The following is a 16,918-nucleotide window of genomic DNA, read 5'->3' as shown; positions in this document are numbered from 1 at the left end:
GCTGCACGAGGACATACCCGATCAAAACTTCTCCATGGACGGCTTCCAGACCATTCGGGCTGACCGGAAGTGCACTGAGAGCGGTAAGCGTCAAGGAGTTGGGTGCTTACTGTTCTGGTTAACAACATATGCTGCAATCCGGGTCATATTACGATTGAGGAACGTGTTTGTAGACTGGATATTGAACTTTTTACTGTTGGACTTCGGCCCCGTGGAGGGTCAGACATCCTGAGCCAATAGACTGGTCCTGGACTTATTTCCATCTAGCATAGTTTGCATTTTGTTGTTTGATTGTTTGTGGTTTTTGTATTGATATATTTATGCTCTATTCTTGGTTGGTGCGACTGTAACGAAACCCAATTTCCCTCGGGATCAATAAAGTATATCTATCTATCTATCTATCTATCTATACAACTGCTGTAATCCAGCTGACGGCCCTCTCTTCCCAGTGATATAAATACAGCTGTATCAATCCCACAGCAAAACGCCTGCATGTTCCTGTGTTTTCTTAATGCTTCAGAAGGCTCCATTCATTGTGTATCATTTCCACACCTGACAGACCTGTAGCAGTTGCATCATTTATTCATTTTCCCAGCTGAATTTGTTGACGAACTGTTGTGTTTTTACATCCTTTGTGTCTTTTTGTCTATAAAGGAAAGTTATTCCGTGAAGTTATGATATTTTATGCTGGTCACGGCAGCAGGTGGAGCTGTGCAGCCGTTATCGCCAGAAAGTTTATGCTTTAAGCTACATTTAAATGTGTCTATAAAACAGGGTCTCAGCCTGGGGCCCACACACCCCCTGCTGAATAGCCATAGCATAAAAAGGGTTGGGAGCCCCTGCCATAAAAGAATAAAGGAATGGTGAAGAGGTGAAGGCCTCAAATTCAATTACAAATTTATGAGCATAACTATTGATGGTCTTCGTTGGTCGGGGTTGAATACAGATGTTGCACACTAGCTGTTGAAGTCAATACAAACTAGGACAGTACAATATGGAGAGCAAGCTGTTGCCCATGTAGCAGGATCCCCCTCTCCACGCAAGTGATGAATCCAAAGGAATGGCAGTAACCAACACAGTTTGGCACCAGTAGTGTCTCAGCAGTTGCCACTTAGCATTGAACTCAGCATAGGACTGCCTTAAGGACTCCAGCTCCGGACTTTTCCTCGAGGTTTACTCCCAAAGCTGTGAGTGGTTATAGCCGCAAGGCAGCGGAGGCTTGAGATCAGAGTTTTCCTTCTCCTAGATCAGCTGACAACCACGGCTGATGAGCCTCAATTGTCCAGCATAGTCATAAAAATATTGAAATATGCTTTTTTTTGAAATTTTCATTTGAATATCTCTGGAAAATCTGAGTAATTAATGTATAGTTCCACGGTAATTGATGATTTTGCAATTATTCTGCAATATGTATGCATCTTGGAATAAAGTATGTACATAATACACACATACTTACCTTCTAATCTTTTTCAACCAGTTAGGGTGGAGCACACATTGGTAAAAGAACGTAGCTGTTGTAGTCACTGTCCCCGGGAGCAACATAGCTCAGCAGACCACCATACTATTTGTTTTCTCCCCTGGTCATCTAACGATACTAGCCTTCTAGTTTAGAAAGGTGAACAAGCCATTCACATCTCAAACTATGCACATACAAGGCAACCTCTGAATAAAACCATTCTGCTGAGATATGAGCCCAGAATACAGGAGCAGCATTTAATCTCCTCTTGCTGAGATTATGTAGAGTACAATTTCCGATTTTGAGGCAAGAATGTTGCCATTAAGCACGTGTTTTACATAACGAGCACCCTTTAACACCTTTTCAAATTTGGAATGCCAAATCTGTCAGTCCCTCTCACCACTGGACATCAAATAAAGAAACTTGTGGAATAAATCTTGCTTTGGAGAAACTTAGAAAGTAGTACATTTATAAATATAAATATAATAATTTATACATTTTAACTGTGAGAAATTTAATAAATATTTTAAGCCATATCCTTCAATTTTGAAAGTATGTCAGATATTCAAGTCTCAAAGTCAAAGTCAAAATAGAATTTATTATCAAAGTAGGGATGTGTTACCATTTACTACAGCGAGAATCATTTTCTTGCAGGTATTTACAAGAAAATCAAGGACAATAGAATTTATGTAAAACCATACATAAACAAAGGCTGACAAGCAAAGTAAAATAAGTTATAGGTTTCTCAGCTGGAGAACTCTGGGCATTGGCTTTGCAGCTGACAGCACTTTCACAGAAAGTTCAGCAGTGGGGTCATCTCACACTGGTTAGCCTTCCCCAGTGTGGTCAAATCACAGACAATAGAGACCAAAGCATACTAAGCCAGTGGGATGGGTCCTCTATATCCAGAACAGGCGAATGCAGGTGTAGAGATAAGCAGGCCAAATATACTCAGAGAAACACAATTCAAACTGTATGAACACCTTTATTTCCAAATGGTCACATTATGAGAACAAAAACATTTTAAGCATTTGAGCAAGGCAAAACAGTTTGCAGAATATCTTCACCTTTAGCTCCAGATCCGCAAAATTTAAACCTGAAAAATAAAAACAAATAAAATATATCTTGAACAAGTAAGAGAATCTTACATCAACGAAACATTTACATTCATAGATTTCATCACCTTCATTGAAGATGTAGTGCAAAATGGTACTGTATTCATTTTTAGTCCAGTTCTGATGAAGGGTGTCAGGCTGAAACATTGACTATTTATGCTGCCTGACCTGCTGAGTTCCTCCAGCATTTTGTGTGTGTTGCTCTGGATTTCCAGCATCTGCAGAATCTCTTGTGTTTATGATTAGACTTCTAGTTGCATTCTTGTGGCATCATTCATAATAGTGAGTCAAACAGTTAATAAACACATTCCATTTTATGAACAGTCTAAACTAATTATATTATTCTAGTGAGAGTAGAGCAATTTATTTGGAAGCCACATACTTGGATGAATATTGAGTTTGACAATTTTAAGTTAATGAAAAGCGATCATAAATGTACATAGAATCTTTTTGTGTTTGTAATGATGCCCTGGATGGAATATTTAAAGCATATTTGCTAAAACCTATTACTGGATTGTATGTTCTGATCAGGTTGCTTATGTAGCTTTAGGAGCTGACTGTAACCAATAGTGGGTTTCCGGTGAAATGAAGCAAGCATCAGAACCGTCCTAAACCTGTCAGCAGGATCTTCCTGCATTTCGTCTGGTTCTGCCTAACTGAAACAAGGGCTGAAGGTCAGTGGTTCAACAGCCAGCAGTCGAGTTGTAACTTTATGGACTGTCTCATACCCAGTAGGGCGCCATGGTAACGTTATGGTTAGCGCAACACTATTACAGAGCTCAAAATGGTGCTCTCTGTAAGGAGTTTGTACTTTCTCCCCACGACTCCATGTTTCCTTCCACATTCCAAAGATGAACTAGTTAGTAGGTTAATTGGTCTTTGTAAATTGTTCTGTGACTAGGCGAGGGTTAAACAGGTGGGTTACTGGGCAGTGTGGCTTGCTGGGCCAGAGAGGCCAGTTCCACACTCTGTCTCCAAATAAATGAAGGCACAGAATAGCTGGGTGGGGCAGGCCCAGACTTGACAGTAATGTTGAATTGTGCTCTTAGATGTTTCCCTGATGTTGATGAGAAAGTGATTTCAAGCCTTGAAGCTACATAAGTTCATGACAAAAGACAATACTGTAGTTCTGCACACGGAGACTGATCGATGGCCAGGAGCATTCTGGATAGAGGAAACAAGGAATCGCTCAAAAACAGTTAAATCATCTGATGGAAAGATTCAAAGGAGGTATGAGTTAAGTTGCCTCCTATATCTTTGCAGTTCCATTCTCAACATTAATTTCCAGTATTTCAGCTTAAGTCTGGCACTTTAAACATCAGTACTTCATCCGAGCTATTGGCTTTGCCAGCAGTTTGTTAAGATCAGCTAAGTGTTCAAGAGCCTGTTACCTTCAATATACTGCAGTGTTTTCAGCTTATTTTCAGGAAAAGTATAAATGGACATTTGTCTTCCAACCAGAGGGACTGGGCAATGAATCACCTTTTATACAAGTTAGTATTCAGCAAAGCAGCTCACTGGCAAGTTTAATCATATTAGCAGAGTGTTTAGGGATTTCCATTCTTCCAGTATAATGATTATTCCCATAATGGTGAATTGGGAAAGTGTCCAAACTTGCTAGCAAAAAGCAATGTTTTAACAGCATTGCTACATCCAGCGTGCAGCAGATCTACTCTAGATACATAACACTCTGCAAAATACATTCAAAATATCTCAACCAATATTGATAAATAATGCATATTCAATAATTTAATGAATGTTTACTTACACTTTCTGATCATATATTCTCAATAAAGTTATAGTTTCTGCTCCAATTTTTGGCCCAAAAAGATTTGGTAACTTATTATTCCAAAGAAATTTGACTTTAGTAATATCTCCTACATCCTCCTCTACATCAATGTCAATTGTGAATGTTTTTCCATTCTTCAACAGAGCTCTGAAAAGCAAAACAGACTGGTTAGCATCCTAAACTGACCTAAGGAAATGTGCTCTGATACTTTTCCTTTCCTGAAATCCCATAGTTTCTGGTAACAAACCACCAAAAATACACTGAGTGGTCACTTTATAAGATATAGTACCTAATAAAGTGACAACTGAGGGTAAACTGAGGCTCAACTACAGGAAGCTCTAGAAAGCCATGGCATAGCCATTCTACAAATTTCTTCCTTTGGGAACCAGCACCAACCTAATTTTCCCAATCTACTTGCATATTGAAATCACACATGATTATCACAGCATTTTCCATTCAGAGATCAGATGGCAGAAAGGAAAATGTTATTCCTGAATCATTGAGTGTGTGTCTTTTGGCTTCTGTACCTCCTTCTGGATGGTGGTAATGAGGAGGTGGAATGCCCTGGGTGGTACGGGTCCTTAATATTGGATGCTGCTTTTCTGAGACACTGCTTCTTGAAGATGTCCTAGACACTATGGATGGAGGCTAGAGCTCATGATGGAATTGACTAATTTTACAATTCCTTGCAGCTTACTTTGATGCTGTACGGTAACCCTCCCCCCATACATGCAGTGATGCAGCCAGTTAGAATTTAGTTTACTCCTTAGTAATATTGATAAATCTGATTTTAGCTTCTCCTTTTCAAACTGCAGGGTGAATTCTATCACACTATGATCACTGTCTCCTAAGGGTTCCTTTACTTTAAGCTTCCTAATTAAACCCGGTTCATTACATAACAGGAGGGAGGAGAAGATGGCGGCACGATGCAGCGCGCGTGGCCATTCCGAATGAATATCGTATGTGTAACTAGGGGGCCGTGCACAATCCAGATTTGATGGAGACAGCCGTGAGAAGCGCGGAGGAACACTTGGAGTAACTTCTGAAATGCCTGCTTCGCTGCCGCTGCTACTGTGTGATCGAGAATCTCCGGAGACGAAGGCCCAAATCCTTGGCTTTGCCTATTGCCTGTTGCCGGGGCTGGGGTCAAAGCGCTCGGCAGAGGTGGTGTTCGGTGCTTGGTGTCGGAGAGCTGGTCGGAGGCTCGGAGCTTTCAGACGGACTTGGAGTCGGACGGTGGTCGGATGCTTCCAATATGCTGCATTGGCAAGTTGGCGGCGCTGGAGGTTCACCGTCTGTGTGAGATGATGGGACTTTCGAGAGACTTTGAGACTTTTACCGTGCCATAGTCCGTTCTTATCAAATTACGGTATTGCTTTGCACTGTTGTAACTATATGTTATAATTATGTGGTTTTTGTTAGTTTTTAAATCGGTTTGTCGTGTGTTTTCGTGATATCATTCTGGAAAAACATTGTATGATTTCTTAATGCATGCATTACTAAATGACAATAAAAGAGGACTGCGTGTCCTCATAATCTAATCTAATCTAACACCCAATCTAGAACTGCCATTCCCCTAGTGGGCTCAAACACATCACTATCAACATCATGTGCTGTATTGTATAATGTGGGTGGTCATGATTGTGATTGTTCTCAGCAAATTTTTCTGGTGTAGTTGTTTGCCATTGATTCTTCTGGGCAGTGTCTTTACAAGATGGGTGACCCCAGCCATTATCAATCCTCTTCAGAGATTGTCTGCCTGGTGTCAGTGGTCGCATAACCAGGACTTGTGATATGCACCGGCTGCCCATACAACCATCCACCACCTGCTCCCATGGCTTCACATAACTGCGATAGGGGGGAGCGGGGGCTAAGGAGGTACAACACTTTGCATTAGGGTCACCTGTAGGCTAGCGGAGGCAAGGAGCACCTAATACCTCCTTTGGTAGAGACGGATCTCCACACCACCGCAAATGGGTTCAACCTCAAGCTGCTCTAGAAAGCCATGTCATAGCCATTCTACAAATTTCCTCTCTTCATATCCAGCACTAACCTAATTTTCCCAGTCTACTTCCATATTGAAATCACACATGATTATCACATTTTCCTTTTAACATGCCTTTTCTATCTGCCGTTGTAATTCGTGTCCCACTTCCTGGCTAATGCTCAGAGTTCTATATATAGCTCCCATCAGGCTCCTTTTACCCTTACAATTTCTTAATATTACCCACAAGGATGCTAGACGTCAGGAGAATGGACAAACCACAAAAAAAACTAAACAGCAAATTAAATGAAAAGTGCTGGGTTGTTCTGAAAGAAGAACTGGATCACTAGTGCCCTTGAGTGCAACGATTACTATTGCCCTTCAGTGCAAGGATCACTATTGCCTTTCTGTGCAAGGATCACTAGTGTCCTTCAGCACAAGGTTCACAAAATCTCTTCAGTGCAAGGATCACTAGTTCCCTTCAGTGAAAGGATCACTAATGTCTTCAGTGCAAGGATTACTGATGCCTTCAGTGCAAGGATCACTAATGCCTTCAGTGCAAGGATCACTAATGTCTTTACTGCAAGGATCACTAATGCCTTCAGTGCAAGGATCAATAGTACCCTTCAGTGCCAGGATCACTAATGCCTTTAGTGCAAGGATCACGAATGCCATTAGTGCAAGGATCACTAATGTCATCAGTGTAATGATCACTAGTGCCCTTCAGTACAAGGATCACTAATGCCCTTCAGTGCAAGGATCGCTAATGCCATTAGTGCAAGGAACACTAATGTCTTCAGTGCAAGGATCACTAATGTCTTCAGTGCAAGGATCACTAATGTCTTCAGTGCAAGGATCACTAAAGCTCTTCAGTGCAGGGATCATTAGTGCTCCAGTGCAAGGATCACTAATGCCATTAGTGCAAGGAACACTAATGTCTTCAGTACAAGGATCAGTAATGTCTTCAGTGCAAGGATCACTTGTGCCCTTCAGTGCAAAGATTTCTGTCTGATCCAGATGTTACCCTTTATTGCAGCGACTCCTTATTGCCCCTTAAGTGCCGTTGCAAGTAACATAATTGCAAGAGAAATTATCATCTATAGATACAGGATAATCATGCTCTTTCCAACACAGCACGCAAAACAAAAATTAACTTTGAAATTATGACTACAATACTGTGTAAGAGAATTAGGCACATTAAATTTTTTATATGGTTTAAGATGGCATGACCGCCACAGAACCTTGATCTCAACATCATCAAGGCTGTCTGGGATTACCTGGAGAAATGGTAGCCAGCGAAACAGCCAAATTCTACAGAACAACTATGACAAGCTCTCCTAGATGCCTGAAACAACTTACCAACTGATTTTCTTACAAAACTGCATGACAGTGTCCCTAAAAGCACAGGTGCAGTTTCAAAGGGAAAGGGTAGTCACACCAAATATTGATTTGATTTAGTTTGTTTTCTATACTAATTACTGCTCTTTATTCTAAATTTTCTGATATTTGGAAATTTTTCATTTCATTATTTTTGAAATCATCTTTGCTTTACAGAAATTGTTTACATGTGCCTAAGACTTTTGCACAGTACTGTATGTAAATATCAGTTTAATTGGATATATATACATCCACTCTAATGCGATATTTACATTCAAACAATCACCTCCTGCCTTCACATTTTAACTTACTCTGCAATTTGATGTTGTCGCGTATTTCCATTGGGACCATATAAAGCCAAGTTGAAGAATCCCCTGATGCTCCGAGTACAGGTGATTTTAACTGAAACTCTGTATCTCCAGCCTATTGTGCAAGATCCAATTCAAAGGTTTTACTGCGGTCACCTTGCAGTGAATAAATATATTTGAAGCAATCTGAAAAACTTGATTTTATACATACGTGCAAAAGATGGAGCATCGCCAGTGTCCAGATAAAAGTTGGGCTCTGAAGTAGCATTTCCGAGAGAAAAGGTATCAGCATAGTGCCCCATTAATGGACAGCCTTCTGGTAGGCACTCATTGCAATTCCCCTTAGGGAAGAAAACACATCAAGAAGTATTCTTCATTAGCAACTACCTTCCTTTATTTTACATTTGCAATCAGTCCACGAAACCACAAGGGAGCTTAATCTAATATTAATAAAACAATCTAAAACCAACAATCCATTTAACCTTGATCGGCATGCTGATCAGAGAGCCCTGACGCGTCGTTCAAAGCGAGACTGGGAGCTTGAGCTCACAAGGGAGTGCAGGACACATCAAAAACTGGGAGCTCAAGGGTAGAAAAAGCAGATTCAGAAATATTAAGAACAACATGATCACATCAATGAAATGTCAGAACTAGTTCTAATATTATGACTTTACTGTCCCCATTTGCCACTTATTGTATTAACTTGCTAAAGGAGAATGGGAAAACAATGGTACAATATTAAACAAAATTGGGCTATAAATTTATTGTCTGTTGGATGTACCATATTTGAAGTATAATAACATAACTGTGTTCAATATGATAACTCCATGCTATAATTCCAACCAAACTTACTCTATATCCAAGCTCCTAGACCTGGGGCTCAACACTTCACTTTGCAACCGGATCCGTGATGCCTTGACCCAATGGACTGCAGTCTGTGAGAATAGGCAGCAACATCTCTGCCACAACTGACAGCGCAACCCCACAGGGCCACATTCTCATACCTCTCCCCTACTCATGACCGCAAGGCAAGATGCTGCTCTGACTCCATCTACAAGTTTGATGACACCATTGCAGTGGGTTGAATCTCAAATAGCAATGAGTGGGAGTACAGGAAAGAGCTAGAGAACCTAATGTCATGGTGTCATGACACCAGCCTTTCTCTCAATGTCAGCAAAACAAAAGAGCTTAGTAAGGGGAGCAATGAACTTGGTTCTGTTGGCATCAACTGTGCTGACGTTGACGTAGTTGAAATTGTCAGGAAATACAGAGGAGGCTTGACCCAAATGTGCAGCAGTTAAGATGATTTTATACTGTATAATGTATACATACATTAATAATAAATGGGCTTTGAACTTTGAAATAAAGAACCATGAGAATGGAACAAAATAAGAGAGAATGGATATTTAACACAGCACGGTAACAAGGTAACTGAAGGCTGGCTGGTTCGATGAGTGAACAAGGACCCTGAATAAGAACTAGGTTTAAATAGGCTGCAGGTAATGATTTGAAAAGGAGTGGCACATGACGTCTGTTAGCTGGGTGGAGCCTAGGAGGTGCTTGCCTGTGCAGGCCTGCCAAAAAGCTTCAAGTTCCTGGGAGAAGGCATCACCTAGCCTGCTGTAGTCTAATTGCATAGTTACCATGGGCAAGAGAGCTTACCAGTGCCTCTACCACCTCAGTAGGCTGAAGAACGTTGGTATATCATGTTTGACTCCCACCAAGTTTTATCAATGCACCTTTGAAAACATTCTTGGTGTGGCAGCTGCTCTGCCTGTGACTGCACGAAACCACAGAGAGTTGTGGACACAGCTCAGCACATCACAGACAGCAGCCTTCTCTCCATGGACGCTGCACTTCTATGCAGGCAGCATAATTACAAACCACACCCACCCTGAATATTCTCTCTTCTCCTCTCTCCCATCAGCAGAAGGTTGAAAAGCCTGAAAACACGTACCACTAGTCTCAAGGACAACTTCTATTCCTCTGTTATATATGGAACGGTACAATGATATAGAGTCTTGACCTCACAGTGAATTTGCACATTGTTGTCTGCTTGCACTGTACTTTCTCTGTAACTGTAATGATTTATTCTGCACTGTTATTGTTCTCCCTTGTACTGCAGTAAGGAAATGGCACACAAAACAACGTTTTCCACTGAACCTTGAAACATCTGACAAAAATAAACAATTTTATCAAAAATTTCCATCTGAAATTTAACACCAGTGACATCAATGCTACCTTGCATATTTAGCATTTAATTTCTACCATTTGCTTGATATATTCATACATTTAACAAGGTGGTTAGTTACTCTCATTAATATAAGCAAACTGCCATCTATTTAAAAACGTAAACGCGAAGGATTCTGCAGGTGCTGGAAATTCAAGCAACACACATCAAAGTTGCTGGTGAACGCAGCAGGCCGGGCAGCATCTCTAGGAAGAGGTACAGTCGATGTTTCGGGCCGAGACCCTTCGTCAGGACCCGAAATGTTGACTGTACCTCTTCCTAGAGATGCTGCCTGGCCTGCTGCGTTCACCAGCAACATGGATGTGTGTTGCCATCTATTTACCTATTTTCCATAGATAGAAAATCGTTAGCCTTCGGAATTGATAGCTATTATTAAATATCACTACACAAGATGCTGGAGGAACCCAGTAGGCTAGGCAGCATCAATGGAAACAAATAATTAGTTGACATTTCAGAACGCGAGTCTTCATCAGGACTGGAAAAGAAGGGAGAAGGAGACAGAAAAAGAAGGTGGGGAGAGGGGGAGGAGGACGAGCTAAAAGATGACAGGTGAAGCCAGGTGTAAGAAGTGGGAGGTGAGAAGTGGAAAAGGCAAAGGGCTGGAGCAGAAGGAATCTGAGAGGAGAGGAAAGTGCCTGTGGGAGAAAAGGGAAAAGGAGGGGTACCAGGGGTGGGCGATAGACAGGTGAGAAGAGGTAAGAGGCCAGAGCAAGAAAATGAAAAAGCTGGAAGGGGAAGGGGAAATATAACTGAAAGTTAGAGAAATCCATATTCATGCTATTAGGTTGGGGGCTTACTATTAAGTAACTCTGATAGAAAAAAAAGAATAGCTTTTAATCGTATCACTGGATTGGTGAAATTCTGTAAGCTATAACTTAGCATATTTTGCTTGCTCATTAGCACAAGAGAGCCTGCAGTTGCTGGAAATCCAGAGCAACACACACAGAATGCTGGAGGAACTCAGCAGGTCAGGCTACAGAGAGGAATAAACAATCGACTTTTCAGGCCAAGACCCTTCATTAGGACTTTACTTGCTAATACTTATTTTAAATGCAGAAAATTAATATAACTACAGTAATGCTGATCAGTGAGGGCATGAAAGGTTATGGGGAGAAGGAGGAGAGGGAAGCAGATCAATCATGATGAAATGGCAGAACAGACTTGATGGACAAAGCGGTCTAGTTCTGCTCTTGGGTTTCATAGGCTTATTGTCTTAAACATTGTCCATTGTTGATGTAACCATGATTTATTGGTTCAGACGAGTTTTGAATTGTTAGATTTTGTGTAACACAAGTTGGAGAATTAGCATGGTATCTTAGGAAAAGTAAAAACTGACTAACTATGTGTCTGCTGAGATAAGTGGTATTAAGTCATAAACCTTCTGCCTGGTTGAGTTTGATATCAGATATATGTCAAAGGTTCACAAGTGAACCTCGGGCAAGTGAAGGACCTGTTCTATGTAAACAGTAAAAAGGCATGGTTTTACAAGGAGGTATGGAGAAGAGGTTATAATTTCAAAGTGTGACCTATTAATTTAAGACGTGAACACAGAGGGTTTATTTTGAGACTATTGGACGGGGGTCAGCCATGGATGTTGCTTCCTCACTGTCTACGTGCTACGTAAGCCTGGTCAGTACAATATGGAGAGCAAGCTGTTGACCATGCAGCAGGATCCCCCCTCTCCATGCAGATGAGGAATACCGTGGAACGGAGGGACCAATACAGTTTGGCACCAGTGGCTTGGCGGGAATTGCCTGGCAGTGTTGAACTCAACACAAGACCACTTAGGGTCTCCAACTCCAAATTCTTCCTCAGACTTTACACCCAAAGCTCTCCCCATGAATGGGTGTAGCTGCAGGGTAGTAGAGATTTGAGATAAGAGTTTCCCTTCTCCCAGATGAGCTGCCAACCATGGCCGATGAGCCCCAACTGCCTGAAGTGACTGGTTTTAAGACACTAGTAACCCACCTTTGCCCCTTCCTGTAGAAATGGTTCTGCCGGGCTTAGTATCTAAGCCACACATAAAGGTCAGGTTCCGGATTTGGTTGTCGGAGGCTATTTGAGATGCATGCCACTGGGAGCATTTACTAGATAGTGGGAGTGTATCCCCACTATTTGCTACCCTTCCCCCGTAGCTATGACAACCTCAAAGAAGCAGACAGGTTGTTAGGTGCACACAAAGCTAAAACAGCCTGTTTTAGGTGGCTTGTGGAGGGAGATAACAGTTGTATGGAGTGTTGCCCTTCTCATCACTAGGACTACAGAGTAGTGAAATGACCTCTATAAGGTAGACAAGAAAATGACATCTAGCCTTCCATTCACTTCCAAAGACAAAGTCTACAAGTAAATCCACATTCTATATCTGAATACACATATTTAATTGTGTCAACCAATTTCTAAGCCAATATTTAGTTAGTGCACCTGATAACTAACCTATACGCAGTAACACACTAAAGCAAATTTAAGGGTCCATTGTAGGTATGTGACAGAGAAAGAAAAGATACAGAAATGGAAGAGTACCCAAAATTATAATTGAAAGTAGGTGGATGTTTGATGTAAGAGCATAACCTTGTGGGAAGATGTGGACTCTCTTCCAAATCCAGTGGAAGTTTACATCTTCATGGCACAGCTAGCCCTGCCTGTGACTGCAGCAGACATCAACCTGCTCCAGGTAAGGTGCAAAAACTCAGAACAGTACTCTATCACCACACTGGAGAAGCCAAAATCCTCATTGGAAAGGTAAGTATAAAATCCCTGCTCTTCATTCTCTGAAGACACTTGGGGAAACCTTTAATGTTTCTATTCTGAGAATAATTAGTATTTCTAGGAAGCATCATAAGGACTGTTAGGGAACTGAACTGAAATTCTTCTGGTTTGTCCCAAAGCCAAAAGAGATAAACTTGGGAACGTGGTTCCCCTTACAAAATCTGTAGTACCTTGTATGGGTGTTATCCTTGATTCAGATTTGAATTTTAAATCCCCCATAAAGAAAGTGACCTGAGCAGCATTTCTACACTTAATAGATATTGCAAAGGTACTTTTGTTTCTGTTATGTAATGATGCCGAGAAACTACTTCATGTCTTCATATCGAATAGACGGGATTATTGCAATGACCTTTTCAGCAGCCTTCCAAAGCAATCTATTCATAAACTTCAACTCATTCAGAACGCTGCTGCTAGACTTGTAACCAAAACCAGGATGAGAAACATATTACTCTCATACTAGTTACTCTGCATTGGCTTCCTGTATCTTTAGAATTGATTTTAAACTTCCCTTACTTGTTTTTAAAACTTGTAATGATCTGGGACCAGAGTACATCACAGAATTGTTTTTGTTTTATAATCCTACTCGAGCTCTCCGATCTTCTTCCACCAGTTTCTTAAATTTAAACAATCTCCCTCAAAAGATATTTGACAGGTCAGCTGTTTGAACAATGCTCCTAAACTGTGAAATTCAACACCTAAAACTATTTGCTTCTCAGTTGACACTTAAACACCAGCTCAAAACCTATTTATTTAAGCTTGCTTTTAACTAGTCTTTTTGTCTTTTATTTTCGTGTTTATTTTTATTTTGTTTTCATGTTTGTACTTTTATCCCATTGCAAATCACTTTGAACTACATCATCTGTATGAGAAGTGCTCCATAAATAAAGTTATTGCTATTATTATTAGGTGACAAAGATTGGGGAATATCCCAAGGGGTCACTTTTCATTTCTTGCTTTCTACCCCAATTGCCTGAACTGTCCCCATGAAGAAACATAAAAACATAGAAAATAGGTGCAGGAGTAGGCCATTCGGCCCTTCAAGCCTGCACTGCCATTCAGTATGATTATGGCTGATCATCCAACTCAGAACCCTGTACCAGCCTTCCCCCCCATATCCCCTGATCCCTTTAGCCACAAGGGCCATATCTAACTCCCTCTTAAATATAGCCGATGAACTGGCCTCAACTGTTTCCTGTGGCAGAGAATTCCACAGATTCACCACTCTCTGTGTGAAGAAATTTTTCCTAATCTCTGTCCTAAAAGATTTCCCCTTTATCCTCAAACTGTGACCCCTCGTTCTGGACTTCCCCAACATCGGGAACAACCTTCCTGCATCTAGCCTGTCCAATCCCTTTAGGATTTTATATGTTTCAATAAGATCCCCCCTCAATCTTCTAAATTCCAACGAGTATAAGTCTAGTCAATCCAGTCTTTCATCATATGAAAGTCCTGCCATCCCAGGAATCAATCTGGTGAACCTTCTTTGTACTCCCTCTATGGCAAGGATATCTTTCCTCAGATTATTGCCAGCATGTCCACACCTCTCTATAGCAGGACCAACACTCCCTCTTCTCCTCCCTGTTCATCCTAGCAGTTACAACAAATATTTGGCAAGCCCCCAGGTTCAATTCCCAACCTGCTTACTCTGATTGCACAGCAATCTTAGTAAATCATCAATAAAATGTGATTCATGGGGGAGAGGAAGGGTTTTAGAAATGAGGAACAATTACTGTTTGCTTTGTCTGGCAAAATCTTAAATGCTTTCCACTGAAATACTGTATGTTTACAAGAATGGAGCAGATGGCTCCAAGAACAATCAATCATTCTGGAAACTATAATGGTTTTTTGATCAAAGAGAAAGCTTATGCTAGAATGTGCCAAAGATATTAGTAGACATTACCAACTGTGGAGAGTTTTCTTAATTCAAAGTTACTTAATTCATATTTCCTATTTTTTGCATTATTTAATTCAATGTAATGAATAATTGAAATCAGGGCATTGTTCATCTTTTAAAAGTTAGTAACTGTTATAAAGCTCTGCTTTTGTTACTCTCCTCAGATTTCTTCAGAAACAAACGAATGACTGAACAGTGCTTAAAGTTTGTTAATATTTGATTATAAAGACTATAGGTAGAAATTTGCTGTTGGTCAGTTGGGCTGAATGAGTGTTATGATACTAAATGTTCACTGTGATAAGACCATATGGTTTGTTATATGAAATAAATCAGGCCATCTCTGTATCAATATTATCTCTCAGAATAATCCCATTAATCACACACCTCCACTTATTTTCCTGTAATCTATTCCCTCATATGTGCCTAGCTCTCCCTAGTTCTCCTATCACCAACCTACTCTGGAGGCAATGTCAATTCATCTGCACACAAACATGTCTGTGGGCAGTGGGAGGAAATTGGAACACGATGATGGACAGTTATGTAGAAAACATACATTCTCCAGATGGTGAGTACAAGTTTCTGGAGCTTTGTGCCAGAAACACTAACCACTGTGCCAACGTATTTGTCTACAAAGAGATACAGTATGGAAACAGGCCCAAAAGCCCAACGAGCCCATGCCACCTAATTAGACCCCAGTGATCAATTAATGTGGTAATCTTTGGACTGTGGGAGGAAACCAAAGCACCCAGAGGAATCCCATGTGTTCACGGGTAGAACGTAAAACTTCTTACAGATGGGATTTGAACCCAGTTTGCTGGCACTGTAATAGGGTTACATAAACCGCTACGCCACCATGCACCCCACTGGCGGTGAAGGTATTGGTGCTGCCTTGTTATTGTCTCATGCACTGAGATAATCATCCATACAGATCATCCCTTATATAATTACATCAATGTAGTTAAAAACACTGAGTGCAGAATATTAAATAGATTTAAGAGAATATCGTTAGTAATTCTTATGGCATTAGAACTGATTTTAAAAGTGGAACAATTATAACAAGTGTAATGATTACATCTGCTGAAGCCAAATTGCCAAGAGCTAGCATTCTCTCGCATGACCTTGGATCCCTTCTCCGCCTGGTCATACAACTATAAAACTCTTTACAGGCAAACAAGCTTGCAGAAACATAAATAATAACTTACTGCTGTAAAGTTAGCATTCTCCGGCATGACCCATCTCCGCCTAGCCGTACAACTGTAAAACTCTTTACGGATTAACAAGCTTGCAGAAACATAAATAATAACTTACTGCTGTAAAGTTATTGTAGCTGTTACATGGGATTCCTATGAATCCATTTTTGGTTGTAATGCTCTCTATATAATATTTATATGCCCGTAAGTGGTTACATGCCACAAAGTCACGAGTACCTTTAAAAGAACCAAAAGAAAAAATGGTACAATTTATTCCAAGGATATACATTAACAAACTGGATGTTCTTCAGTTCTAAAAGATAATTGCAAGAATCAGTAATAACAGGGGTGTGAGGCATGCATTGGGTAAGAAATACTTGTACCTCCCCAAATGCCACTGATATCAATTATTGTTGAAATGATGTTCTTGTCACATCCAGGCATTAGTTCTCCACCATTTGGATAGAAGTCAAGATGTCCAACAGGTTCAAGCAGTCCAAGACCTGTCACATTAATGAATTTGAAATTAGAAAGCACCAAATACTGTAACAGTTGTAGCTTAATTACTTCAAGGCGGTCTATAGGAAATCTTACCAACATAAGGAATCAACGGAGCACCATTAGTGTGGATGACATCAACAAGCAAAGCATCGGAAGGATCTAGTCTAACTTCCAGAGGTGTATTCTTAAAAAAGGGCCTCGCTGGATCAAGACCTATAATAAAAAATATTCAAGAACTCTGGCAAAAGCTAGTTTTTCACACTAACTTATTTGTAGTTGTTCTGCTT

At 40.6% G+C, this 16,918-nt stretch overlaps 1 protein-coding gene across 1 annotated transcript in view; it reads right to left on the bottom strand.

Moving 5' to 3' along the window:
- Positions 1 to 2,479: 2,479 nt before the first annotated feature.
- Positions 2,480 to 16,918, bottom strand: part of LOC140185872 (pancreatic lipase-related protein 2-like) — a 31,416-nt gene continuing 16,977 nt past the window's right edge. Inside the window, exons 7-13 of the mRNA XM_072239667.1 lie at positions 16,725 to 16,844; positions 16,514 to 16,633; positions 16,249 to 16,367; positions 8,241 to 8,370; positions 8,033 to 8,144; positions 4,340 to 4,507; positions 2,480 to 2,552 (exon numbers count right to left, since the gene is read on the bottom strand). Coding sequence (XP_072095768.1) covers positions 2,480 to 2,552; positions 4,340 to 4,507; positions 8,033 to 8,144; positions 8,241 to 8,370; positions 16,249 to 16,367; positions 16,514 to 16,633; positions 16,725 to 16,844 — 842 coding nt within the window. The remainder of the gene's footprint in view (positions 2,553 to 4,339; positions 4,508 to 8,032; positions 8,145 to 8,240; positions 8,371 to 16,248; positions 16,368 to 16,513; positions 16,634 to 16,724; positions 16,845 to 16,918) is intronic.

The sequence above is a fragment of the Mobula birostris genome, chromosome 21 (genome assembly GCF_030028105.1).
Source record: "Mobula birostris isolate sMobBir1 chromosome 21, sMobBir1.hap1, whole genome shotgun sequence".
Lineage (NCBI taxonomy): Eukaryota > Metazoa > Chordata > Chondrichthyes > Myliobatiformes > Myliobatidae > Mobula > Mobula birostris.
Note: the sequence above shows the minus strand (reverse complement) of the source record. Positions and strands in the feature narration are given on the sequence as shown.